General features: G+C 41.2%; 1 protein-coding gene across 9 annotated transcripts in view; it reads left to right on the top strand.

Annotated features, from left to right (window-relative positions):
- IRAG1 (inositol 1,4,5-triphosphate receptor associated 1) overlaps nt 1-27,210 on the top strand; it is a 155,387-nt gene that overhangs the window by 20,708 nt on the left and 107,469 nt on the right. Inside the window, exons 1-2 of one of the 9 annotated variants that reach the window (XM_050955053.1) lie at nt 4,525-4,856; nt 22,770-22,890. The exons of 1 other annotated variant lie outside the window; for it this stretch is intronic. Coding sequence is in view for 4 of the 8 variants with exons in the window: in XM_050955051.1 (XP_050811008.1) it covers nt 25,972-25,988 (17 nt within the window). In the remaining 4 variants the exon portion in view is untranslated. Of the gene's footprint in view, nt 1-4,524; nt 4,935-4,979; nt 5,114-22,769; nt 22,891-25,911; nt 25,989-27,210 lie in introns of those variants that run through there. 7 more of the 9 variants (XM_050955054.1, XM_050955055.1, XM_050955056.1 and 4 more) reach the window with 7 other exon arrangements.

The raw sequence follows: 27,210 nt of genomic DNA, 5'->3' as shown, positions 1-27,210 counted from the left end.
AGTAGATCTGCACGGAGAGTTACTTAACCATCATGTCTAATTTTCTAGTTATCACACTTTTATGACTGAACACTTTAAAAAAAACTTGGTATGTGTGAAATGTTTTCTGATCAAAAGTCCTCACACTAAGTCTCAGGGCTGACTGCCAAAATGAGGTTGACAGTCACATTGTTACTGAGGAGAATTTATTTATAAGTTTCCATAGCTTTTATGTTTAATAGAAATGATTGCCTGTGGTTGAAGTAAATGATGATTTGTTTAGAGTGAAGACTGTTGTATTGTAGGAAACTTAAAAATAAAACAACCCAAAGATGAAACCTTCTGTAGCACAAGGGACTGATTAAATATAACATTGATTGCTCTTGGTTTTTCAAAGTTTAAAAGTCAAGGAAGCATATATATGAAGAAATATATGAATCTCTCTGTTCATGTACTGTTTGTTTCATGCAGCATTCAGATTGAGGGACAGGGGTTTGGATTTTTGTTTGGGAGCAGGACTTTTTGGGGAGAGCATATGGAGTCTTTGAACTGACTGACTGTTCTTTCTGGCTATACCTGTCTGTTCTTTTGCATGACTCCATGACTCTTTCATACTGTGCTTGGCTCGTCTCCCTATTATTTGTGTCTTTTTGTGGATTGAAACTGACACTCTTAAACAGTCTGGATCATTGCCTGTCCCTAGCCTTCCTACATAATGTTCTAACTTTTTGTACTCTTCCTGAATTGCTGTCCTTGATTTCTGAACCCATAAAACGTTCTTCCATTCTCCTTTATACTGTTTACGCCCTCTGGGCTATCTCTGCTCTTTTTGTGCTTTCTATGCCTGATTATCCTTGCTTTCCTTTATACTGTTAGTGGATATTTGACTGTCCTTGGCCTTTCTTTATGCTGCTCATGGCTTTCCCAACTGTTTTCTGACACTATATTGTTTTACACTGGCCTTTACAGACTCTCTCTCCCTGTTTTACATATTTGGATGTACTAGAATTATTAAGAAGTGAGCAATATGATCTCTGACACCTGAAGGACCTCTGAATGTCTTCCAGGTACACACAATTCCTGTGGCTCTTCTATGTGGTTTTAGTTATGGGCTCCAATGTGCATCTCAGTGAAGTTCCAGTTAGGTTTTTTTACTGCTATGTCATTTATATTGTTTGAAGTGACTAGCCCTTAGCTATCCTGATTTTTGTTGCACCCAAGTAAAGCATAGTATGATGTTTGAAAGAAAGTGAACTCTCCTAATAAGAAAGAAGAACTTAGAAAAAACAAGAATAAGACAATTTCTGGAGCAGTTCCAATAACCAAAATATTAATGGTGATTGGCAGTCTCATTGAGAAAGTAAAAAAAAATAAACAGGGGGACCAGAGGTTCTGAAGCTATCTGGAGTATTTCTGATGTCCAAGGACATGCAAGTAGCCATGGTAAGGCAAAGGTCCTAGAACTTTATAAGCGGTCCCTAGGGAACAGATATTGCTAACATCAAATTCTAAAATTCATTTAATAGAATCCCAATTTAACATCGGAATTTTACACTACTGCAATACTTGAGCTTGTTTGCAAGATTTCTCTATTCTCAGTTCTGTGCTTGCAAAACATAGGATCAAGTCTTTCTCAAGATGTAAACAGTTTTTATGTCTGGTGTTCCCCCCCTCTCCCAGGCATTACACAGAAAAGCTTCAGAAAGATAGGTCAAGCCAAAAGGTAGTAAGTAACATATTTCATATTTCATACAATCCCAGCATACTTATTCTTAGACTCTTGAAAATAGTACAAGAATTTATTTGTAACTTTTCCTAAGAACTGTTTCTTTCAGACTTTACTGAGGAATTTCCATCTCTACACAAGTAAATCAAATGTTCAGATGAATTTATATAATTGCTTTCTACTGTTCCCTCTTCCCATCTCCCAATAAGTTTAGTTTTTTTGAACAGCAGATCACTATAGTGACAAATTTAAGACTCAAATTTATCAGTAATTATGCCAGATTACTTAGTCATTGTTGGTCAGAAAATAATTTTGTGTCTAGATTTGCTTCCACGAAGTAAAGACCTTGGGTGAAATCTTGGCTCTACTGAGGTCTATGGCGCAACTCACACTGACATACTCCAGAGCCAGGATTTCACCCTTGTTTCTAAATTCAGACCATCGGCTCTAAGCTTTTCCTCTCTATAGGCACCTTACATTGGGATGAAATGTGAGTTATCAGAGTTCATGCTCCATCTCCTCATAAGGCACACAAATCTTAAATTGATGACCCTTGACTTTATAAAGAAGTACCTGTTTTTTAGCTTTTTGTTTTGTTTAAACCTGATGCACTTGGTCACACTGCAAAGCTTCCATAATGGCAGAGTCATAGGTCACCGAATCCTTATCTTCTAGGGCACCAATTGGAATGAGCACATAATGACTGACTTGCAGGTCAGGCCCCACATGTGAAGAAGCACTGAACAAGCCAATGAAATATCTCAGAATAAGAAAAATGAAGCATTTGGTGATATTAATAGAGAATACATTAGTGTTAATGACATTATTATTGCTGCTGAGGAGGCTGCTATTAGAACATTCTAAGTAGAGTAATCCAGAGAAATAAGACACAACAGGTTCATCCAGGTTGCTGAGTGTGGTCAGATACCTCCTCTCAAATATTCCAAAAGAGGCTGATATCACTCTTCCTTGAAGAAAACCTGTATGTAAAATTATATTTGTGGAGAACACAACACCATGCCTCACTTGCATTTGTGGGTAACAAAATAGTTATCCAAGGGAGAGCAAGAAAAGATTGGTTGAGAGCCATCCAGGAGCCCAAAGGATTTAGGGCCTAATCCAAAGCCTGTTGAAGTCAATGGAAAAACTCTAATTAACTTCAATGAACTTTGGGTCAGGCTCAAAGACCAGAGCTAGAACAGTGATATAGCGACTGACCTGACATGTTTTATGTCTTTCAGAGCACTATTGAGCAGGTGTAGAAATTTTGCCCTAAATCAACGTAGTATTAAGCAGACTAATAGAATGACCACTGAAAAGTCCAGGTCTGCCATGGTACAAACTAGACCTGGATATTTTTTTTATTCCAAAGAAACTGTTTTTGAATGTTAAAAAAATTGAATAACAGTTAAAAAACTGATGTGAACAGTAAGGAGGGAGAGAAGTAAGTTGATATGGTTGATGGGATATAATTAGAAGTAATAACAGTATTTTGTACTTATAGAGTGACTTTAATCTGAAGATGGCAATGGAGTGGTATGAAATTAAGCAAATGTAAGTTTAAGCTAAATATTAGGGAATAGTCTCAGGAAGCAGGGGTGCTGGAACTAGGGGTTGGGGGTGCAGCAGCACCCCCTGGCTTGAAGGGGTTTCAATCACAAACAGGGTTTACAGTTTTGTTCAATGGCTTACAGCATTGGAACACTATACAGTTGGAACACTATAAAAACTGTTCCAACACCACTGGCGGGAAGCCTCATCACTTGACTAATTTAGAACTAAACTTACAAGCGATGTAGAATGTACTATAGTGTATGTTCTCATCCTGGGGGTCATTGCCCAACGAAAGTCAAGGGCTCACAACCACACTCCCCTTCTCATATTGCTAAATGGGACTAGGGTCCTGTGTAGACAGGAAGTCCCAGTATGGAAAAGGTTGAAAACCACTGTACCATAAGAAACATACACTAGCAAGGAATGTATTGTATGACCTAGTGGATTTGTAATGAGATGTTTATAGGGGCTTTAGATATGGACAGGATCAGAAAAGCCAGAGGACAGCATGGGGAAAATTCACAAAGGCCCTTGTTTTCCTTCAAATCCCTTCTTTATGACCCACTTCTGCCATGATGGTCATGGTCATCTGCTGCACGATAATGGCTTGGAAGGTGGCCTAATAGTGATTCATTATTATCTCTTGTTCACTTAAACCAACTCCAATTATACAGTCTTCAAATTTTACATCAAGCTAGTATGTACAATCTTGTGCTGTTATTTCTGTCACACTTATCTCCCCACTCACCACCTGCTCCTCTGTTGTGTTCTATGCAACTTGCCCCCCATTTTTTTGTATAGCACCTCATATAATGGGGTCCTGATCTGGGTGCTACTGTAATACAAAATAAAATAAAATATAAAAATTAGGAGCTCAACAGTTGGCTGTCACAGAGTTAGGATTTTTAAATCTCAATTCTTTATATATAAAACATTGAAAAGAAAACTATTTATTATCTTGTTGAAATGGCAGAATTCTCTCCCTGCAGGATGTGAGCAATCCCCCTTGACTTTAATGGGAGTTACTCATACTCTGTGAGGGAAGAATAAGGCCCAATATTGGAAAGAGGCCAATGTTCTTTACAAGTTCACATGCCTTTTGAGTGGGTCATTTAATTTAGGCTGCCTCTGACCAACCAAAGGAAAAACTTCTCCAAATAATGACGTTTATTTCTGTACAATTTCATAGTAAGGGTTAACACATTACGATGAAAATCGTATTTCATCTGTTCTTCCCACTTGCCCATTTTTAATCTGTTATTCAGAAATGAGTACGTAGATCCTCACATGCAGTGAACTCAGAGAATGCTAATGGGGTATCTGCGTCTTTTTGTTCTCAGAGGCTTATGCCAGAATAGGGAAAGCCTTTTATTCTACCACTCTCTCGGAGTCAGAAGAAGGGGGCTTTCTGAAGAGTTACTTTAAATTGAAACTCTCTTCTAATGTTAGTCTGCTGACCGTCTTGGGTCTCTTGAGTTAGAAACTGCTTCAGCTTAGTTAATAGAGCCAGATGTAACATTGACCTTAAATGGTAAAAGCTCCCAAGAGTGAGAGAGAGGCTCGCCTGAGGGGAAAAAGAGGAATAACTCAGTTTTAGGTAAGTAATCTGTGTAACCAAGAATAAGCTGTCTCCTTCAGCTGTGAACCAGAACGGAACCATTTTTCCTCCTTAAAGGTACAGTACCTCATTGTTGTGATACTTAACTTACTTGGGTAGATTTTTTTCCATTAAATTGACTGTCTTAAAAAAAAATGAGTGTAGCACGACCTATTCTTCTTGCATTCTGTTTTGGGAACAGACAAGTATGGTAAAGAAAAGTCTGTGCTGGTTAGACGGAAGTTTGCTAAAGAAAGGTAGGTAATCAGTAATTAAATGCAACCCTGATTCAGAATTGTCGGAAACTGTATTGTGCTGTCTGAGATAATTAGATAGTACCCTGAAATGTTTATAGATAAATAAGTTTAAAATGAGCTCATTATATTTAGCACACAGTTGTATGGTCGTCTTCCTTGCATGCACTCTTTTAACAGTGTATGCACCAGAGTTGCTCATTTTGATGGATTACCTACTTGTCTCTGGAACCTGTCTTTTACAAGACATTTCCGGAACCTTTTCTTTATATAGTACATCTTTGCTTTTAATGCCAGTAAGAGTAAATGAATGCTGATAAGTTACAACTAACTTAGCTGCTGTAATTCTTCAATATCTATTGAAAATAATCCCCCCCACTCAACACATTGAAATATATTAAAATTCTAAGTAAATATTTTTTTAAAACAGTATTTGAGGTTTCTGATATTTCAAATTTCAATTTAAGTCTATGCTGAAGCTATTGATAGTTACATTTCCTTGGTAATTTAAAATTTTAAAAATACTTCTTGTGATTAAAAATATGCATGCTAAGCATCTTTTCGGATAGAAATATGTAAACATAATATGTTGCAATAATATATTATGTAAATGAGAATTCAGATCAAGATCATGAAAGTTTAGGCCAGCCATCATGTTAATAATATAAATGTTCATTAATGAGTTAGATTTCAAGCTTCTAAAAAATAGCTTGGTTTCAACTGGTGAAAAATTCCTGTGCAACTAAGTACACATGGAGAGAATAGAAACCTACATTAGTTTATGCTGCATGCTCTTTAGAAGAAGCATTTTTGTTTTGAATCTAGACAGAGTTCCTGCAAATAGTTACTTCATTTATGTTTGACATTCGTAGGTGTTGTGTACACTGTAAGTGAAAGATCACTACATCTAGTTTCAAGAGAATATGGCAAATATTTCTTAATTGTTTTAACATTCAGATCCAGTTACAAACATGATTTACTTCACTTCTATTTTTCTCTGAAATTTGAGTCTTTCATTAGTGGCTATTTTTAGTACACTACACTAGTTGATCATTCTTTAAATCATTGATAATGTTGACCTTGCATCTATTAGTACCCTAATAATAAATATCCTGTAACTGTAAATTAATACATTTATTAGGCTTTATAATTGGGCCACCTAGATGAATGGAAATGACAAAATACAGCCTGCAAAATTCAGCTCAGATTTGTGAGTGACACAAAGTAAGAAACAATCCAATACATTAGAAAAAGTAAATGATGTACTATAGGGAACTCCAATTTCCATTCCAGTATCTAAGGGCATTACTCTGATCTACTGGACTTGCATGTATCTTCACTTGTGGCATTATCTATGTCCTTTCAGTGTGCGTGATGATTCCCAGTTGTTGATCATACGTAGAAGGAATTTGGACCATTGCATATTTTATTTATAACTTCATATGTAGACTGGACTAACTTCTTCTTTTCAGTTTAAACATCTTCTCATGCTTGCCCCTAGGGCAGAGGTATCTTTTGTTAATATCGCATTTAACAGCAACTTGTCAATTGTTGTGTTAAACCAAGAAAGAAAGAATATAATGTAAAGAATGTAATACCCAGAGTTATAGTTGTTATAACTCTATCATTAAAAACAATCATACTTAGTATAAAAAATACAGGTAGCACTCATGCACTGATACCTAAGGCTCTGGATCTGTATTCACAATAATTGTTTTTAATTGGGGGCTGTGATATAGTAGCTAAGCTTACCACTTTATTTAATCACTTTTAGAGCTAACTTATAGGCGCTGATAGTATCCCTTCTAGAAAACTTCCTAGAATTCTGTGGTGTCTGCATGTATCTATGTATCTCATTACCTTTCATTTTGTCCATTTTTTTAGGGGGGGTCAGTGATAGCCTAAGTCCCAGTCCATGGATCCAGGCACCAACCAGAGAGGGGACCAATGGCTACTCAGTGGCTGGATCTATAGATCCAAGGATTTGAGGGTGTTGGGGAGAGAAAGTGGTCCAGTATACTGTCACTGCAGGAGGCAACTGATGCCAAGGGTTGGGGCCACTGGACTCTCTGCCTCTTGCCAACCTGCTAATACTAGTCACTTTTCAACTAATACTGCAGAACACCTGAAGCAGCTGGTAGCTAGTGGGAATGGGAATTAGGGAGCTGGTGATGAAAATTGGTCCAAAGAGGTGGCAGTGTCTATTTTCTAGGGTCATGTCCTCTACATATGAAGGTTGTGTGGTATTCCTTTAGCCCCAGATTCCCAGGGGAGATGTCTCTGCTAACCCAGCAGCTACTGATAGAGAGCTGGGGCTGAGTGACTGAGAAAATACAGCATATGAATATATCTTACTCTACCTGTCCACTATAACTTCACTCCATCTATCTGTCTTGTGCATCTATCTAGGTAGTATGCTGCCCACCACTATAGTATCAGAGTGCTTAGACGGGCAGAGCAAGTTGGGCCCTGATCAGCTGGTTCAGATAGTCAAGGGCTGCAACCACTTTTCATCACTGCTCTCTGCCCACTCCTGGTTTCAGGCATGTGAGAAAGAAAGAAAGAACCTGCTGCAGTTCCAGGCAAAGGAAAGTACATCCATAACCTTTTTGAGGGGGAGAGAGAGACTAGCCATCTAGTGGGCTGGCTGCCTCTTCCTTAGGTTTGTGGAACAGAAAAAGAGAGGAATCTCACAGCTCCCTTCCCCCATCCTGACCTTCAGACCCTCTATGGGGATTGGGGATAAGGAACTCCTGCTGGTGCCTTTACACCTGCTCCCTTGTGGAAGTGGGTCTGAGTGAGACTGTTTGGAAACTAGGTATCAGTGATGGAGAGGAGACTCAGAAGCCAGTGATGGGGGTTTATGAATGGAGAGAGGTCCAGTAACCAGTGATAGTGTCTCTCTGTGTTAATTACATTAATTATGCATTTGATAAGTTAAGGGGAACTATGATTATGAAGACAGAGTTTTGAAATATTGCCTGAGTTGCTTCCATTCAACAGACAGCTCCTGAGAAGCAGGGTTCATTTCTGTGGAGGAAGGGAGGAGGATCTTGAGATTTGAGGAGAAGAGGACAGTAAAGATGGGAATAAGTGTCTGTCAGGGAAAGCATGTAACTGAGGGGCAGAGATTTGACAGGATTTGGTTTGCTTAATCCAGGCCGACAAATAAACAAAATTTGCTCCTGCAGTAGAGTGAGGCAGCCAGGGTTCTTTCTCTACTGATTTATCTTACCCTTCTTCTGTGAAGTCTTTCCGTTGTAGAATGATATATTATATAACTCCCTACCCCCAAAAAGATTGAAATTTTATTTAAAGAAATAAAAATTGAAATGTAATAAGCTGAAGAAAGCATGCCAGTATATGTGTTAGTAGGCTATTTGTCCACTTTGGGGGCGGGGCTGTAGGCACAAGGTCCAAAGATTTTATACCTCACAATTCACCAGTAACCTACAAATGCATGTCCTGTTGTGGCTTGTCAGTCCAGAAAGTTGCATGGTAGAACTACATTACATAACATATTCATCCAAATTACATACATATCGAAATACTCATCTTGCAAGTGAAGAGGGAATATGGTTTTTGACTGTTATCCTTGTGTCATAACATCCAGATCCTTGTTGTTGTTCTTCAGTCAATAGGAGTTTTGAGTAGTTACATATCTAGCGATAAAGAGGCTGTCTTTCTTGGAGAATTCACGTCGTTAGTTTCATTGGTTGCAAAGCTTGCATACTGAAATATGCAGGTACAGTATGTTTTGTACTCCTGTGTCTAGGAGGACAAGTATGTATGCTTTGGGTCAGGGGGTTGTCAGAAGAATAAAGTTGTTAGTGCTTATGTAATAATGCAAAGTGTTCTGCAATGCTGACATTATACGTGGACTCTGTGGCTCCAATCCTATACTATTGAATTCAACAGCAAAACTGCTGTTGACTTCAATGGAACAGCAACAAGCCCTTAATGAATACCACAGAGGAAGGTTATGATACTTCAGAGGAAATAAGAGTCTGAAATCTGTGAATTTGGCCAAGAACAAATTGATTTTTAACCCATCTTGCTTTGTACCCATGCACCAATAAATAGCAAGGTGTGTAGAGTGGCATCTGTTTCAAATCTTAAAAAACAAGCCCTGCAATGAAAAAGCAAACTGGTTCCCTTCTCTGAGTGTTCTAGCAGTTTCTTTTGACTTGTGATACAGGCTAACTGGGACAGTGGAGTGTACTCAACAGGGTAGCATAAAATGAGAGACATAAATTATTAACATTTCCTGTTTGGGAAATTTAGCAGCATGTTCAGTAATGGTGAACTGTGCCCTAACTGCTGTACGCAGAAATTAAAATAAAATGTTCAATCATAACTCAAAGAAGAAATTGTGGAGGGGGAAGGGAAATATTTTAACAAAGTATAAAAATACACACACGGCTTTGACTTATTTGACAAGAGCTGAAGACATTTTAGCCACTGTACTGCTCTTATTTTTCTTTTTCAAGAGTGAATGAATGTAGTTACCTTCAGTACTCATGGAAATGGCATGATGTGGCTGGTTGCAGCTAAATCTAGTGACAATAAGTATAGATGGTGAAATGTATATTATTGCAGAAGGCCTGCACAGGGTCTGTACAATGCTTAGGCGCCATGTTATGGTTTTAATTGGGGTATAAGACCTTCCTTGTGCAGATCTCTACACTGGGATAAATACTGTTCTTAATGAAAGCTTCCCCACATAGTAGCTCTACTAGTGCTCATCATCTTGACACTTCTGAATGGTGATTACATTTTAACAAACTTCCTGCAGAACTTGCTTTCTGGAATGATAGTTGTCATAATTGCTTTGCCTGCTGTTTTAGATGGAGGTAGATTTAGGTCTTACAAATAACAGTGGTCAGTAAAGCAGAATGAGGAAAATGAAATATTTGCATGTCTTGATTTGTCAAATGCTAATCCTTGGATATAGGGTACATTCAGCATGGCATACTAGGAGTTTTGGAACTTGTACTGTCTCAGTCACATACCACTGATACTGTACCTATTTCCAGCAGTACTAAAGAAGCATGGCAACAAAAGAGTAATCATTGTGTGGTAGGAAGACTTGCCGTGGACATAATGGGATGTATTATCTGAGTTGTACATATCACACCTCTATGCTAAACTTTTGTGACAAACTTTTTGAATACAGCACTGCACTAAAATGTTTGTTCTGAAATTCACGTACGGTACACCGATGGGAAGGACTTGCTGCAATATTAAAAACCTTGCACTTGTAAGATGCTTTTGACATTTCCTGTTGAATTTGACTTTTTTTAAAGGCCTTTTACATTTCCTGTTTAATGGATCTAGCATGGTGTTTGTCAGTAAAATGGCAAACATCAACTACCCCAGTTTATACAAGACTGACATAAAATCATAACAGAAAGGTGAATAATACCACAGGACTTCTCAGGAAATCTGCAATTATGCTTCTTGATATTTCCATGTGTTGGAATGGGTTCAGAAGTTGCATTATATTAAACTGATCAGTATTTTTCACTCACCAGTTGCAGAAATGGCACAATGTCTGAGAACCTGAACGAAAAATACCATATCAAAGAAGAGTAACTTTTTAAATTGTATATTGGTAAGTGATGAGATGCAGTTTGGTCCTTAAGATACAGTAGGGCAAATCTTGTAAATCAGTGTATCTCCATTGAAATCAGTAGAGCTATGCCAATTGACATCAGCTAAGGGTCTGGCCCAATGAATTTTGATTGCCACTCAGAAGGGAGGGTAAATCCACTGCCCCATCCACCTTCCCCAGAAGATATTAAAGTAGTACCCCTTCTGTTACTAACGAGGAAGACGCTCCTACTGTTTCATAAGTAAATGTCAGAGTCGATGGAATTTCCTTCCTCTTTCTAAAATTAATTGTAGCTGGACCTTTAAGCTTAATAACTTTTGCCTTTATTAACCATATCTTGTTACTGTAACTATTAGCTATAGATACAGTACTCAGCTACCCTGATTTTTAACTTCTGCTCCAATGATCCATAAAAATGTACAGAAATTCACAACGTGCACTGCCAGTTTATATGATTCAAAGGTTACAAAAGTATTTCATGCAGTTACAAGAGGTTTTTCCCTCCTGTAGGTTAGATACTGCACTATCATCTTTTTATATTTATCTTGTGAGCATCTGCTAAGAAAATAAAAGAATATGTGACTTTGACAACCAAGAAAATTCTATAAAAAGTCTGTTGCTATGTTTAAATGCCTACACACAGTTGCTATGGCAATAAAATTCTCAAAATGATTTAAGAATTGACACAGCTCATTGCCAGTCCTTTCTGGGACAGGAAACTTGTTGGACTGAGGAGATGAAGGCAGTCAATGAATTAGGACAGAGCTCCCTTATATAGTTTTAGGTGCCCTATGCTCCACTCTGGTAAGCAAAAGGCAGCCTAAACCCACAGACCCTAGCTGGGGAGGACACATGGAAGAGAATGTAGCATTCTTCTCTTTCCTGATTTAATGGAAACCCCTTTTCAGGATTTGTATTGGTAAGGAGGGGATGGAGATGTCAGCCATTCTCCACAATTCCCCCTCCTCCATGGAAGGGGGAAGGATAGCTCAGTGGTTTGAGCATTGGCCTGCTTACACCCAGGGTTGTGAGCTCAATCCTTGAGGGGGCCACTTAGGGATCTGGGGCAAAAATCAGTACTTGGTCCTGCTAATGAAGGCAGGGGGCTGGACTCAATGAGCTTTCAAGGTCCCTTCCAGTTCTAGGAGATAGGTATATCTCCATTTTTTTTAATGAAACAAAGTATTGCAAGTCACTGCATAAGTTTTTACAGTAACGTGTGTGGGTTCCCTGTCTGCCCCATGGAACACTATAATCATGCTGTAAAAAGATGGGAGGGAGGAAGGTGGATGAAAGTTGTGAATGCCTCAAGGTCTGTGGGTTTGGGTAGGTGGAGCTTCCAGCTGCTTCTGAGAAGGGCAGTAAATCCCATTTCTCATGGGAGAATTAGGAAGAATTTTCATTATGCATGAGGAATTAAACATGCAAATCCTAATAGTTATACTAGAAACTATGATGAAACGCTTGATGTAGAATTGTCAGCTCTGTAGGATTTGCTACAACCCTTCATGTTATTTCTTCCATCGAGCAACATATTAGATGAAAGTAAGTCAGAGAAAGTCAGGACTAGCTTTATTTATCTGGGAGCAGTATGCAAAGTACTGGGCAAATGTATAGTGACTTTCACCACCCTCCACTGTGTCTGTCTTACTGACCACTAACGATGATTCTTCAAAGACCCATTCAGAGTCCTAAATTATATCCCAACATGTGCTGTTTAGCTGAAATGTGGTGTCCAAAGTCTGTAGCACACAGATACATTAAAGAACAAAGAAAAATTTGGGTAAGGTACCTTTCGATGAAGTACAGTTGAGAGAGATGATAATAAGAATGCATCAGAGTTGGCAATCTGTATTCTTAAAGTTGCCAAGTACTGAACAAAAATACTTCTATTCAAGGTTCAATCTACTGATTAGCCTCCTGATAAAATTGATCTTGTAGGTGCTATAGTATTCTCTGTTGTATTTATTTAGATAGAATATATGGATCCAAAGAATCATGACCTTAGCTGTCCAGTATTAAACAATGTTCAGTGTTTAGTATATGAAGATCTTAGCCTGCTTAGCAACATGACAAAAACACCATTAAATATCCTTTTAACCTTGTATTAAAGATACAGAAAAGAAGGAAAAACAGTTAGAGCATTTGAAATGTATTAAGTAAGGATTTCATTTTAGCATTGCCCCTTGCTCCCCTTCCCTTTAGCTGGAGAGAGTTTTTAGAAGGAAAACTCCCTTATCTGACACTCTTTTAGGTGATGTTAAATATGGTAATTGTCCTTTTCCGGGGGAGAAAAGAAGCTAGTTCAGATGGGCTGGAGTTGTTGTTAAAGTCCATTCCTGTGTCCTAGAAGACCAAAACAAGTCAAACACGCATGCAAGAGGGAAGAGGAAAAGAACAGCAAAGACAGAAAATGCAACTTCTGTGTCTGATGTTGACTTTTATTTGCAACCTCACTGCTCAAAAAACACAGGCACAGCAAACAGTCTTATCAGCCATGCCAAGACCTGGCAAATTTGTACCAGTGGCTGGTTAGGGTATTGCAATGAACTGCGTCTCTGGTTACAGGCTTACCAAATATACAGTCGTAGGCCTTGTCTACACTGGCAAGTTTCTACACAGTAAAGCAGCTTTCCACGTTGTAACTCCTGAGGTATACCCAAGCCACTTTGTGCGCAGAAACAGTTGCAGCGCTGTAAAAAAACCACCCCAATGAGAGGTGTAGAGCTTTCTGTGCTGGGGTTATAGCACTGCGGTGCCAGTGTAGACACCCTGGACAATTACTGCATTATGATTGGCTTCCAAGAGGCTGTCATAAACAGATAGCTAAGGGTTAATGTCTCTTTCACCTGGAAAGGGGTAACAAACAACACCTGATCAGAGGACCAATCAGGAAACAAGACTTTTTCAAATCTGGGTGGAGGGAAGTTTTGGGTGTGAGTCCTTTGTTCTTGGTCTGTTCTTTTTCTGGGCTCTGAGAGTGACCACAGGAATCTCCAGGCTTTCTAATCTTCTGTTTCCAAGTTGTAAGTACAAGGATAGTAAGACAATAGGTTTATATTGTTTTTTTGTATTTACATGTGTGTAGTTGCTGGAATGTTTTAAATTGTATTCTTTTTGGATAAAGCTGTTTATTCATTTTTTTTCTTTTAAGCAATTGACCCTGTATATTGTCACCTTGATACAGAGCCCATTTTTATGTCTTTTTCTTTCTTTTTATATAAAGCTTTCTTTTTAAGACCTGTTTGAGTTTTTTCACTGGTTAAGGCTAAGAAACGAAGGGAGGGGGAAAATCTCTTTGTGTTAGTTCTACTAAGCCTGACTTTGCATACCCTCTGGGTGAGGGGAGAGAGAGATTTGATCTCTCGGTACTTGTGTTTCAAGGACTTGAAGCAGGAAATATCCTAGAGTACCCAGGACGGGGAAATCTGGGAGAAGGTAAAGAGGGGGAAGGGAAGTGGGTTATTTCCCTTTGTGGTGAGACTCAGGGCATTTGAGTCTTGGGGTCCCCCAGGGAAGGTTTTGGGGAGATCAGAGTGAGCCAGACACTGGAATTCTCTGGCTGGTGGCAGCGATATCAGATCCAAGCTGGTAATTAAGTTTGGAGGTTTCATGCTAGCTTCTCATGTTCTGAACTCTAAGGTTCAGATCTGAGTAGGAAAGTTATGACAGAGGCGTACCACAATGCCTATTCTCACCTCTCTGGTCAGCGGTTTGAACTCTACTGCCCTGACATCAGGTGACCAACCGTCATCCCGACCCCATACAGTCCTTGGGAATTTTGAAAGTCCCCTTCCAGTTTGCTCGGTGACCCCTGCAGTGGTCTCAGCACATCTTTCCAGGTGGCCATGCCTGCTCCACGCACCATGTGATCCCTGCTTGGAGCAATGCTGAGCTGCTGGACCTCATCAGCATTTGGGTAGAGAAGGCTGTCCAGTCCCTGCTGTGCTCCAGCTATAGGAATGATGATACCTATGGACAAATTTCACGATGTATGACCGGGACACACTTCAGTGCAAGGGTCAAAGTGAAGGCACTGTGGAACGCCCAGGGCTGCCCAGAGGGGGTGGGGCAAGTGGGGCAATTTGCCCCAGGCTCTGGGCGGGGCCCCACAAGAATATAGTATTCTATGGAATTGCAACTTTTTTTTAATGGAAGGGGCCCCCGAAATTGCTTTTTCCCAGGCCCCCTGAATCCTCTGGGTGGCCCTGGGAACATCTACCACAAGGCGCTGGAGGCAAATCGCTGCTCCGGTGCTGTGCCCGCAAGCTGCCAGTTCTACAAAGAGCTGGACGCAATACTCGGCGGCAACACCACCTCCACTGCAAAGACCACCATGTATACTTTGATGGCTTATGTGCCAGTTGAGAGTGGACAGAGCCAGGAGGATGAAATCTTGGACGAAGATGTGGATGGGGGGGACCCAGAGGCAGAAGACCACTTGGAGATCAGAGATGCAAGCAGCCAGGAGCTCTTCTCTACCCCAGAGAAGGCTAGGCAGTCATAGATGTCCGAGCTTGGCAAAGTGCAAACAGGAGAGGAGGCCCCTGGTAAGTGGCTTTGATTTTTGGGAATAGCTAAAGCTAGTTGTTGGCGGCAGTAGGGTTGCAGAAAGAAGGCTTGTGTACCTGCTGCACGGTATTCCAAAGGAGAAGGTTGGATATGATATCTGGACATACACAAATGTTTAACTGACCTGGGACCCCACCTTTTCCCTTCTCCCATCCTCCACAGTGCTAATGTGGTTTTTGTTTGTCTCTCTCCTCCAGTTGTTGTTTTTTAACAAAAGTATTGTGTTGGTTTGAAAGCGATCTTTATTCCATTAATTGAAAGCAAACGGAGCCCTGCAAAACAACAAGCGATTTTCTTACACTTTCATAGTGCATCGTCTGCACCAATCTCAATCACCTCCTAGCATTACAACCACTGCACTCCTAAGCATTGCAACAAACATTAGTGGCTTTCAGCTTCAAATTGCTGCCTCAAGGCATCCCTGATCCTTATAGCCCCACACTATGCCCCTCTAATAGCCCTGGTCTCTGGCTGTTCAAATTCAGCCTCCAGGCACTGAGCCTCAGCAGTCCAGCCCTGAGTGAAACTTTCATCCTTCCCTTTACAGATATTATGGAGCGTACAGCACATGGCTATAAGCATAGGAATATTATCATTGGCCAGGTCCAGCCTCCATATAGACAGTGCCAGCGGGCCTTTAAACAGGCATTTTGAATTCCCCTATGGTGATCTTCTGCTCTGGGAAGAAAGTCCCTGCTTGCAGCTTCCTGAACAGGCCAGTGTTCCCAAAGATGCGTGCATCATGCACCTTTCTGGACCAGCCTGTGTTAATATCCGTGAAATGCCCACAGTGATCCACAAGTGCCTGAAGAACCATTGAGAAATACCCCTTCTGATTAATGTACTTAGTGGCTAGGTGGTCTGGTGCCAAAACTGGAATATGTGTGCCATCTATCCCCTGTCTGCAGTTAGGGAGGCCCATTTGTGCAAAGCCATCCACAGTGTCATGCATGTTGCTCAGAGTCATGGTCTTTCAAAGCAGAATGCAATTAATGGCCCTGCACACTTCTGTCAACACAAGTCCAATGGTCTACTTTCCCACTCTGAACTGGTTAGTGACTAATCAGTAGCAGCCTGGAGTAGCCAGCTTCCACAGTGCAATCGCCATGAGCTTCTTCAGTGACAGGGCAGCTTTTATTCTTGTGTCTTTGCGCCACAGGGCTGAGGTGAGCTCATCACACAGTCCCATGAACGTGGCTTTCCTCATCCGAAAGTTCTGCAGCCACTGCTCATCATCCCAGACGTGCAGGACAATGTGATCCCACTGCTCAGTGCTGGTTTCCCAACCCCAAAAGTGGCATTCCACTGTGGTCAGCACCTTTGTGAATGCTATAAGCAATCTCGTGTCGTAGCAACTGTGCATGGTGAGATCAATGTCATACTCCTCTTGCCTTTGTAGTTTAAGGAATAACTCCACTGCCACTCATGACATGTTGGTGAGAGCGAGCAGCATATTGGTCAACAGTGTGGGATCCATTCCTGCAGACCTGCAGAGTGCACAGTACACAAACCGTTGAAAGATGGCACCAAATGCAGACGGAAGCAGAGGGGTTGCTGGGATGCGAAGCAATGCATCAGGAGGCATTGGAACAGGACCCAGGATGCCCCGCAACCCCCTCCGCCTTCCCACAACTCATAATGGCAGAAGAGGAAGAGATGCTGCCCAGAGTGTACCGCTCCAAAGACTTCTGGCAAGTGCCACAAGTGTGAACACACTATTGCACAGGCAGCTGAGAGTGTGAACACACAACTACCGTTTCCCTTCAGCGCTCTCTGAGCGGCACTGTAACTCTGCTAGGTTAGATATATCCTTCGTTGACTAGGCCAGACTCTTACGAGACAGAAAGAAAAAGTTGTGTGATTGGAAAGAGAAGAAATAAGGTGGGGAAGGAAAAGAACACACAAAGGGAGGGGTGTGTGTGTGTGTGAGAGAGAGAGAGAGACAAAGTATCACACCCCAGGTGGTGGTTGGGATTCATCCAGAGCTGGTAGAGGTGATGATGTCATCTGGGTCCCTCTCTCTGGCCCAGTCTGATCAGAACTTCTCTTAGGATTAGGATGAAGAAGGTCTGGAATCTAAGGAGACTAGGTCAAGGGGGTGGCATGGCAGCCATGATGGTGATGATTGCTCAGTAGCCAGTTTTTCTCCCCAAAGTCTTTTTTTATAAGGACCCAAAAAAGGAGTGGTGGGTGGAATAACCCATCCCCTCATTATTTTGTCCACCAATGAGGCCTGATTTCCAACACACCAATTTTGGTTTCTTGTATTCTGGTTTCGTGCTTTTGTTGTTTACCAAGAATGATCTTGACACAGTCCTTGAATTATATCATTAGGCCTTTTTGATTAGACTAATCAGCCTGTCTGTCCCACTTTTTGAGCCTTTTCCCAAAAACATTTATTCTTAGAGGTTATTGTGATATTTTATGAACTTCCACTTGCTTTTTATAGTTGAGCTCACCATTAGGACTCAATGATTATAACACATTCAGTGTCTAGTAGTAACTGTAACAAATCTATATATGTACATTTGGAGCACTAAGCAAAATTGATATAAGGCAAGCCTGAACCCAGCCTAATGTGTATGTATTTTCTCAGAATGGGAGTTTTAAAATTATATGGATTAAAAAGTAGGTACTCATGGCACCTATTACTCATGTCTGTAATTTAGAGATACTCTGTAATTAGTATCATTAAGTACCAAGTCTGTTATGTAGTAAACTGTGAACTTCCCTAGTATTTGTTGGCTACCTCTAGAGTTATAGAGTTTAAGGCCAGAATATACTACCAGATATCTAATCTGACCTTCTGCATATTGCAGGCCACCAACACTTCCCAGCACCTTCACACTAAACCCAACAACTGAAATTAGACCAAAGTATTACAGCCCACAGGAGAACAGACAGTTATATGTTGCAGGGACAGAATAGGATGGATTGAGGAGGCCCAATGCCTGGGCCCCAGTAATGGCAGAGAAATGATTAAATTGAGAAAATAACATGCAACTTCATTACTATATGATGTGGAACAAGTTATATGGGCATGAAAACAAAAGTAATCTTCACACTTTGCATGGATTTCTTGAATGCTTTCCTTCTGAACCTGCAGTTCTTTTGTGCAGGGGGGACTTGACCACTGTCTTGCAAATAGCCTAATTCTTAAATATTGGATAATAGGGCTGGATTTTGATCAGACAGAACTCTTGGATGAACTAGAATTTGATGTCCCTCATAATAATCCATTTTTGATAAATGTTGAAAAATTTCCTTTGGTGTACTCCAGTGTCCAACCACAGGGGAAGCTGGCCAGCTTAAACATCCCCTCAGACTGACCTTTGGATTTAGCATGTATCTCTTCCATGTTTAATAAATGGCACTCATCAACCTGGATTTCTCAGCATGCAACTTGATGCTGACCCAGTATGTGGTTCCTGGAGGAAGCAAACTGAAAAGAGAGCAGAGAATAGGTTTGAAACTAGTGGTCTGAAATAAGTTAATGCCATGTCTATGCTACAGACTTTGTCTGACAAAAGTTACATTAGCATATAAGCTGCCACACTTAGTATACTGCTCATACACATGCATATTTGGCTTTTTGCATCAGTGCTGCATGCACTCACCAGGAGTGCTTTCTTCAATGCACAGTGTGGTGCACTATGGGAAGTTATCCAAGTGTGCAACTCACCACCATCCAGCTTGTTATCTTTTGCCAAGTGTTGACAATGCAAGGTGAAACAGAAACGAGCCACGCAAGGGTGACTGGAAGCTAGGACTCAAGTTCCCATCAGGCAACTTCTCCATCCAATAATGTCATTCATATCCCATAATTTTCACACCTTAAAAAAAATCCCATGAACCTGCATATGGTCCTTCTCGCTGTCCACAATCTCTGACAGAAGCTTGGAATGTGCACAGTTCTGCATTAGTGTTGCAAGCTTTGGTATTTACAGAGCAGCAAGAAGAACGTCATCAGCGGGGAACATGACAATTTCATGGAGGACTGATTGCTGTGGGATGTAGCAAAAACCAATTCAAGGTTGTTTTTGGTATTCACAGAGCAGCTGCAGATAATGGAGCACTGCCTCTGGGCCTGAGAAACAAGCACTGACTGGTGGGATTGTAATGTAATGTGGTCTTGGGAAGATGAGCAATGACTGCAGCACATTCAGATGCAAAAGGCCATGTTCCTGGATCTGTGTGCTGAGCTCACACCCACCCTCCAGCCTTGAGACACCAGAATGAGAGCTGCACTGACAGTGGAGAAACAAGTGGCAATCACACTGTGTAAACTTGCAATGGTGGCTTGCTAACTGTCCATGGCAAATCATTTTGGAGCTGGAAAATCCACTGTGGGGGCTGTTGTCATGCAAGAGTGCAGAGCCATTAATAGTCTTCTGCTGTGCAGGACTATGGCTCTTGGCAGTGGGCAGGACATAGTGGATGGATCTGCAGCAGTGGGGATCCTGAACTGCAGTGGAGCAATAGATGGCATGAGTATCCTTAGCTTGGCTGCAGCCCACTTTGCCTCAGAGTACATCAGCAAATAGGGCTACTTCTCTATTGTTATTATGCAAGCATTGGTAGATCACTGGGGATGGTTCATTAACATCAATCTTGGCTGGTCAGGGAAGGTGTATGAAGCGTGCATATTTAAGAACACAGGACTGTTCAGACAGTTACAAGCAGAGACTTTTTCCCAACCAGTGGATGGCCATTGGCAATGTTGAAATGCCAGTGGTGATCCTGGGGGATCCCAGCCCACCTCTTACTCCCCTGGCTTATCAAGCTTGGGCAGTCCTCTGGAGTGGAGTGGTTGGGTGCCCAGAGCGTGCCCCCCCACCCCGTGTTCTTGGGCATCTGGGTGAGGAGGCAATGGAACTTGAGGAGGAGAGCAGGCGGTTATACAGGCACAGCAGTGGCGGTCTGTGCTCCTGCTGCCTTTCCTGCAGCTCAGCCATACACTGGAGCATATCAATTTGATCCCCCAGTAGCCTCAGCATTGCTCCTGCCTCTTCTCATCATGCTGCCACCATCTCTTATCTTGCTCCCACCACCTCTCATCTCGTTCGTCCCTCCTGTCGTCGCATTCATTTTCTGCTTCCTGGACTCTGACATTGTTTGCCTCCACGCATTCTGCTGAGCTCTTTCAGTGCGGGACGACTGCATGAGCTCAGAGAACATTTAATCGTGAGTGCATTTTTTTCTTTTTCCTTATTTGCGCTAGCCTCTGGGATGGAGATGATGGGGGAGCATTGAAACATTTGCAGATGCGGGAGGAAAAAAGGGAGAGTAGTATTTAAAAAGACACATTTTAGAGAACAATGGGTAGATTCTTTCATGGTGAACCAAGCTGTTAACATTACATAGGACATGTGCTTTTGGTACAAGGTCGCATTTTGCCTCTTATATTGAGGGCCTGCCAGTTTGGTGTGAGAGATCACATATGCAGGGCCAGGCAACAGAATTCGGCTTGCAGGCAGCCATGGTGAGCCACAGTCTTTCAGCTTCTTCAACCTTGATAACATGTGGGAATGGTTTCAAACAGCAGCACCCTCCTTTCCCATACCAAGCACCCATTGGGTTGGCCATTTAAAAGGATTGGCTGTACTGGCCATAAATGCATCCCAAGTCTTCAGGGCAAATTAATCATTAAACACGCTTGCTTTTAGACCATGCATTATATTTACAAAGGTACACTAACCAGAGGTGTCTTCTCCGGCTTCATGGTCCGTGATCCCGCCTTGGGAGGGTTGGGAGATTATTGGCTCCAGGGTGATACAGTTCCTGGCTGTTGGGGAGAATGGTTTCTCCGCTTGTGTGCTGTGCGCTATCCTCATCCTCCTCCATCTCCTCATCTTCCTTGTCCCCTCAAATCCTCATCCCAGTTGCATGAGACTCCCCCCTTGCAGGTGTCCATGGACAGGGGTGGGGTAGTGGTAGGGCCCCCTTAGAATTGCATGCACCTCATCATAGAAGCGACATGTCTGGGGCTCTGACCCAAAGCAGCTGTTTGCCTCTTTGGTTTGTTAGTAGGCTTGCCTTAGCACCTTAATTTTCATGTGACACTGCTGCAGGTCCCTGTTGTAGCCTCTGTCCATCATGCCCTTGGAGATTTTTTTCAAATATTTTGGCATTTCGTCTTTTGGAACGGAGTTCTGATAGCACGAATTCGTCTCCCCATACAGCGATCAGATCCAGTACCTTCTGTTTTGTCCATGCTGGAGCTCTTTTGAGATTCTGGGACTGCATGGTCACCTGTGCTGATGAGCTCGCTATGCTAGCCAAACAGGAAATGAAACTGAAAAGTTCCCAGGGCTTCTGCTGTGTACCTGGCTAGTGCATCTGAGTTGAAAGCGCTGTCCAGAGTGGTCACAATGGAGCACTCTGGGATAGCTCCCGGAGGCCAATACCATCAAATTGCATCCACGCTATCCCAAATTTGACCCGTCAATGTCGATTTCAGTGCTAATCCCCTTGTCAGGGAGGAGTACAGAAATCCATTTTAAGAGCCCTATAAGTAGACAAAAATGGCTTCGTCGTGTGGACAGATGCAGGGTTAAATCCATCTAACTCTGCTAAATTCAACTAAACTCATAGTGTAGACCAGGGCTAAGGCAGTAGAAACTCCATTAGGGGTCCAAGTTTGGGAAGAGAGCTCAGTAAAGCGAACTCGGAGCTGCAAGCTGCCAAGAAGCAGAGTGCTGTTCCAGTAGGTTTCCCTATAATCCCCTGTTGTAGGGCTGGAATTCTTCTCTTTGGGAGCTACAGCAGCAGAGTACTGACCATTCATCTGAATAGATTGATCTGAACTATCACAGAGCCCGTATGGGAACATGTGAGACCCAGGGTACATGAATATCATTTTTCTGGATCAGATCATAAGTACTTGATTTTTTTTCTGTTTTTCACTTGTTAACTTTTAATAATAATACATTTGTAACTTATAGAATTCATGCTAGTGCAGAGGACCTGCTCTCCCCTCCACACACATACCCAACTACTTAAAACCTGTATAAAGGGCTTAAGTGGTGCTTAGGGGCCTTCTATGGGTCCTTTGTATGGAAGTTAATTTAGCTCAAAATAACAGAACAAGATTTTAGAGAGACAAGGTGGGTAAGGTAATATCTTTTATTGGACCAACTTCTGTTGGTCAGAGAGACAAACTTTTGAGCTCTGGGTGGCTCGAAAGCTTGTCTCTCTCTCACCAACAGAAGTTGGTCCAATAAAAGTTATTACCTCACCCACCTCGTCTCTTCTAATATTCTGGGACTGACATGGCTACAGTCACACTGCATAGAGCATGAGCTTTTTCAGTATGTTTTTAAATAGGTACAATACGTGTCATTATCTTACTTTTGGAGAGAATTATGCATGTTGCTTGATCATTTTTAGTGCCTCCAAATACAGCTAGGCAACATCCTACTTTTTGAAAAACCTTCAGGTTTGCTATTAAGATTTTTTTTTCTCTTATAACAGGAGGGTCCTGCTTACTGTGTTCAATCCAAAAGCCCATTGCCATTTCATTATCCCTTCTTCACCTACAATACTGGGCATTATCCTGACCATGGCAGTTCCAGACTTCAGACTCCACTGTTAGGTAATGGAAATATCAGTTTATTTTATATTTTTATTACTTTTCAACCTTACCTTTGCTCATTTCTTGGGCTGGGCGATGGCGATGTTTCATTTGGGGTCTGATCCTACAACTTATACATACAACATCCAGTGGCATCAGCTAGAGTTTTAATATTTTCTTTTTGTTTTCTTAAGAATACAGGCTATTTGTTAGCAGTTATAACGTAGATTCTTTCTTATATAAAGGTAAAGGAGTTATTGTTTTTACTTATTGTAAGTAAATTAATTATAGGATGGAGAAATCTGTTGCTGAGACTACAACTGTGATAGATTATTATGGAGCACTAGTAAAACAAAAGTATTTGGAAACAGTTTCTGCTTTCAGATGCACTGACATGAATGGCTTCTGTTGCAGCCAGTGGGAGTGGCTTATATTCATTAAAGGACAGAATTTAGCCCTTGAAGTCTGAACTAGATGTTGTGAGGAACTAGTTAATTTAATTGGGCTGGGTGAGGAGGACTTTGACTCAAGTAACTAATGGTCCAGAGCCAAATTCTGCCATTAGTTGTCTAAGTACAGCTCCTATTAATTTGTCTCTTAATATTAATTACTTCTGCACTTCTTCTGCATTGAAAACGTCTGCTGATTTGCAGTCAAATACCTATTGAGATTGGGATATATAAGGAATGCAGGATTGGGTTGAGAATTTGCCAGGAAACAGCCAGATGCTATTTTTCTAGTGCCACCGAACAAAATCATTGTATGATTAGCAATGTGTCCTGTCTCATTAAATAAATAGCTGCTAAATGTTCTGCCTGAAAGAGTGAGTGAGTATGATAAATTTAACCCTAAGTGCTTGCAAGGACCATTTCTACTTGAAACAAGTATCCTATCAAGAGTCTTAAATCCATGGTAGCAAAAGTTGTTGTTTTTTAAATAGTTTAAATTACATGTTGTAACTAATATTTTTGCATATTCTGAAATTGTTTAATGGGTCAGCTGTTTTACACTCTCCCAGAATAGTTGTAGATTGCAGCATAGTGAAGAAAACAGCCAAACTATCTGAACATATTAGCATTGAACTATATTCTCACCAGGCCCTGCAACACACAATTCCAGTGTTTCCTGTTGCATTTGTGCTCTGAAACATTAATGCTAATGGATAAATTTTCAAAGTATTGCACAGACATTTATGAAGACAATTCAACAATTTGTGACAATACCTTTGCATAACACCCTCACTACCTCTTTGAAAATACAAACCTTCCATTCGCTGCCTAAGGAATATTAAAACCTTATGAACCAAATTCTGCCCTCAGTTATGTCCATGTAACCTCACTGAAGTAACTGAGACAAAGTTGCTGCTGGTGTGTGTGTGCGCACAGCTCTACTGACTACAAATGGTTTTGCAACAGCTGATGTCTGTGGTGAATTTGGTTTGGTGAGGCTGTGTGAGTATGAATGAAGGATGACTTCGGCCCTCTAAAGCAGAAGTGAGCAAACTTTTTGGCCCGAGGGCCACATCTGATTATGGAAATTGTATAGCGGGCCATGAATGATCACAGAATTGGGGTTGGGTGCACAAGGGTATGAGGGCTCTGACTGGGGGTGCGGGTTCTGGGCTGCGAATGAGGGATTTGGGGTGTAGGAGGGTGCTCCAGGCTGGGACAAGGGGTTTGGAGGGTGGGAGGGGGATCAGGTGCATGGGTGGGGGGATGAGGGCTCTGGCTGGGGGTGCAGGCTCTGGGGTTGGGCTGGGGATGAGGGCTTTGGGATGCAGGAGGGTGCTCCAGGCTGGGATCAAGGGGTTCAGAGGGTGGGAGGGGGATCAGGGCTGGGGCAAGGGGTTAGGGCATGAGAGAGGGTCAGGGGTTCAGGCTCTGGGCGGCGCTTATCTGAATCAGCTCCTGGAAGCAGCGGCATGTTCCCCCTCTGGCTTCTACGTTTAGGGGCAGCCAAGGGGCTCTGCGCTCCCATTTGCCAGGAGACCCCAGACCCTGCTCCCCAGCAGGAGCTTGAGGGCTAGATTAAATTGGCTGGCGGGCCGGATGTGGCCCAGGGGCCATAGTGTGCCCACCCCTGCTCTAAAGCTATCCCAATGAGATTGTTTAAGAGACCTTCACTCAAATTCTAGATGCCTCCCTGCTGCAAAAATGAAGGAGAAAATGTAATCCATAATACTTAAACCATTTATGTTATGCAGAGGTATGTATTGTCTTTGAATATTCATGAGACTGTACAGCACACTTTTCCATTAAAGTTGTCAGTTGTAATTTAAAATGAGCTTCTTAATTGCTACTTCTTTTTTGGCTCACCTCAACACAAAAGCGTTGCCATGCACACCTAGAATACAAAGTACTCTTGATCTCAGTGCTGGCAATAGAAGAATGCAGTGCTACTCAGATTTAGCAAATGCAAAACTGACTTGATATGGTAAGAATTTTACTGTCCCAGTCTTTGTTTATCAACCCAATATGTTTCTGACTTCTCTAATCAAGGTTTGAAGCCATTTTTCTTTGAATTAATTGACTATAAGGAATTTGGAGGAAACTTTATAGTCAGAGCTAGCTTTTAAATTAAAATATTTCCTATAATAAAAAGAAAAAATAGTATATTCAGTGTTACTTTATCCTTTTTATGTTATAAAATATGCTTTTCTGTTTAAGAGAGCAACAGAAAATACACTAGAGCCAAAAACTCTTTAAAATGAATTTGCATGTTGCCATTAAATGCCATGGCAACTAAAACAAACATTGTTCTATTTAGGAAACTTTATTTTTTTTTAAATTGTGTTGAATGTGTTTGAGATTTTTTTTCCAACACAATTATTGAGTGTCCTTTGTGCCTGGAGATCCAGCTATTCTGTCGTGTGTGGCAATTATAATCAGATGGGATAAAAAGAGGTGTTTTTATACATTATGGTTGGGGTTGGTAGGATGACCTATTAAGGTTGTCCAACACTTCCCATTATAAGACCTAATTTTCAGTTGCTTATAACTTTATTAGACTGTAATTGTTTGGCTGAAATTCCAGTTCATTCCAGTTGATCCTTGGGGAAAAAAAGTAAAAAAGAAAAGAGCAGATTGGGACAAAGGTTGTCTAATGGATGGAGCAAAGAGGTGAGAAAAATGGGATCTGGTTTTTATCTTCCCCTCAACACTAATTAATAGAGTGACCTAACCCAAGTTAATTTATGCCTATTTTTTTTCCTGAAGTTTCTACTGATTTTGGGTAACTCAGTTTTTGGTTGCTCAACTTAATTCACCTAGGACATGACTTTTAAAGGTTCTAAGTGAGCACTCACAGTTCCCAGTGACTTTTTCTGGAGTTGTAGTTGCTCCCTATTTCTCAAAATCAGTTACTAGGCATTTGACATTTCCAAAATCAGAGACCACTTTTGAAAATTTAGGCCTTTATTTCTTTGTGCCTCAATTTGCAATCTGAAAAACAGAGATAATATGTAATATGGGTGGTTTTGATGTTTAATCTTTGCAAAGTGCTTTGAGATCTTTGGATGAAAGGAACAATAAAACTAAAACTGTTGTTAATGAGACAGATCTTGATGTCCCAACTCAGTTTATTCAATCAAACTCTCACTTAGGGCTGGTCTACACTACGGGGGGAAATCGATGTTAGATACGCAACTTCAGCTACGTGAATAATGTAGCTGAAGTCGAACATCTAAGATCAGATTACTCACCCGTCCTCACTGCGCGGGATCGATGTCCACGGCTCCCCCTGTTGATTCCGCAACTTCGTTGGGGTTGATGGAGTTCCGGAATCGATATAAGCGCGCTCAGGGATCAATATATCGCATCTAGATGAGACGCCACATATCGATCCCTAAGCAATCGATTTTAACCCGCCGATAAGGCGGGTAGTCTAGACGTAGCCTCAGTGAAAGTTTTCACTCAAAAATGGTTTTCAGGATTTTACCAACAGCTATTTACTTAATAGCTGGTAGGTATATATTTTATGATAACAGCTTACAGTAAACACCACCCTTTTTTCTCTTTTTTTTAAAGATGACTTGCAACAAGAAAAAGTAAGTTTTTTTCTGCTTCTCCTTTACCTTGGAAATATTGGGAATTCAAAGTGTGCTGCTCCCTGGTTTTGGAAGCGACATTAGTGAGAAGTTTCAGATGAGTATTAGGAGCTTTATCCATCCATAAATGAATGGGTTAGGAAGTGCTGAACATTTTAACAAAGAAAGCTTTTCTGACAATTTTTTAATCTGGTTTTTGAGCTAAATAGGTGGTGACAAAACCAAAACATTTTAAGTAGTTCTAAATCAAAATAATTTCCCTTCTCAGTTTATCAGGTTTCACTTGCATGATGGTA

The sequence above is a fragment of the Gopherus flavomarginatus genome, chromosome 5 (assembly GCF_025201925.1).
Source record: "Gopherus flavomarginatus isolate rGopFla2 chromosome 5, rGopFla2.mat.asm, whole genome shotgun sequence".
NCBI classification, from domain to species: Eukaryota; Metazoa; Chordata; order Testudines; family Testudinidae; genus Gopherus; species Gopherus flavomarginatus.
This window is presented reverse-complemented; position numbering and strand designations above follow the sequence as displayed.